At 42.3% G+C, this 1,867-nt stretch overlaps 1 protein-coding gene across 1 annotated transcript in view; it reads left to right on the forward strand.

Moving 5' to 3' along the window:
* The window catches only part of LOC112514144 (uncharacterized acetyltransferase At3g50280-like), a 4,611-nt gene extending 3,258 nt beyond the window's left edge, over positions 1-1,353 (forward strand). The window contains exon 2 of the mRNA XM_025120476.1: positions 9-1,353. Within this exon, the coding sequence (XP_024976244.1) occupies positions 9-1,293 (1,285 nt within the window). The 3' untranslated portion in view covers positions 1,294-1,353. The remainder of the gene's footprint in view (positions 1-8) is intronic.
* Positions 1,354-1,867: the final 514 nt, after the last annotated feature.

The following is a 1,867-nucleotide window of genomic DNA, read 5'->3' on the forward strand; positions in this document are numbered from 1 at the left end:
GACGACAGTCTCTCCGTCGATGCCAACCAACCCATCCACTTCACACCCTTTGAGCTCCCCTTCCTTAACGCCAACTACAGCCAAAAGGGTCTCCTTTTTGCAAAACCACCACCGGAAAATCAAGATTTTTCCGTAACCACTTATTTGGATGAACTCCGGCKATCTCTCTCCGCCACCCTCACTCAATTTTACCCTCTCGCAGCCCGTTTAGCCACTCGAAAAGAAAAAAACCCACCTTCCTATGTCATCTACATAGACCCTGAAAACAGCCCCGGCGTCAAGTTCGTTTATGCGACGGTGGACCTAAATATCTCCGACATCATAATGTCTACCCACGTCCCTTCAGTTGTCCATTCCTTCTTTGACCTTAATAATGTCATCAACCATGATGGTCATACATTACCTTTGTTATCCATTCAGGTGACTGAACTTAACGACGGGATCTTCATCGGCGGCTCTATCAACCACCTTATCGCCGACGGAACATCTTTCTGGCATTTCATGGCTGCTTGGAGTGAAACTTTCAGATCCAAAGAGCAAAAACGTTGTTTCAGACGATCGGCCATCCAAGGATACAAACCCATTATAAAGCTTCCATTTACGCACCTCGATCAATTCATTGAACGATTCGAACGTCCACAGTTTAAAGAGAGATTCTTCCATTTCTCATCAGCCACCGTCTCTAGACTCAAAGAAAAAGCAAACGCAGAATGCAATACCCATAAAATCTCAAGTTTACAGGCGGTGACGGCACTTTTGTGGAGATGCGTAACACGAGTCCGACGCCAATCCAGCGACAGTGAAACCATTTGTAAACTTGTTATTAACAACCGGCGTCGGCTGAACCCACCTCTATCCGACGATTATTTTGGTAACCCGATTCAAACAGTGAGGGGAACAGCAAGGGTGGAGGATCTGATGGCTCACGGTCTCGGGTGGGCGGCCCTCCAGTTACAACAAGCAGTTGCGAACCATGACAATACGGCGGTGGAAAAGTCGGTGGAGTCTTGGTGTAAGAAACCAGTGATATATAAATTGAGTGAGTTGTTCCATTCAAACGTTGTACACATTGGGAGCTCGCCAAGGTTTGATATGTTCGGGTGTGAATTTGGGCTGGGGAAAGCAGTGGCGGCGAGAAGCGGTGGCGCAAACAAGGCCGATGGGAAAATGACGATGTATCCAGGTAGGAATGGTGGGGGAAGTATGGAAGTTGAAGCTTGCCTTTTGCCGGAATCTATGAAGGATCTTGAAGATGACGAGGAATTCGTAAATGCCGTAAGTGACCATAATTAGTTAACCCTGAAATGCATGATTTATGTAAAAGGAGTTAAATCCTAAAACATAGATTTCCTACTGTTTGCTTTTTTTCCTTCAATCAATTAAGATTTACGAAAATAATGAGAGTTTATGGTTGGAAAAAATGAAGATTATCGCAATGAATTATTAAGAACATACGAATAAGAATACATGTACTCGTCTCCATTAGTTAGGCTTAAGTATGAAACGTAGATCCGAAATTATGGCTTTCCTCAACGCAAAATTCTTGATGTCCTTCCAATGGGGAGAGAATGAACGTATTGATTTTGGTGTGTGGGAACCATAACCCTAGTCGTCTTTTTATATAGAGTTGTAATTAGGGTTCCCATTAAACCCTAATTATAACCTAATGGGCTTCCTCTCATTAAGTCCATACCAAATTGGGTTCTAATGGGCTCTCTTTAATTAATCACATAATTAGCTCATTACTTAAATAGCGTAATATATATAATAATATGTAAGCCCATAATTATTATTGGATTTATAAATAAATCCCAACAATCTCCCACTTGGGCTACATGTTATTCTTGATCAATTATATTTAAATTTC

The sequence above is a fragment of the Cynara cardunculus genome (genome assembly GCF_001531365.2).
Source record: "Cynara cardunculus var. scolymus isolate 2C chromosome LG 6, CcrdV1, whole genome shotgun sequence".
In the NCBI taxonomy this organism is placed as follows: Eukaryota; Viridiplantae; Streptophyta; class Magnoliopsida; order Asterales; family Asteraceae; genus Cynara; species Cynara cardunculus.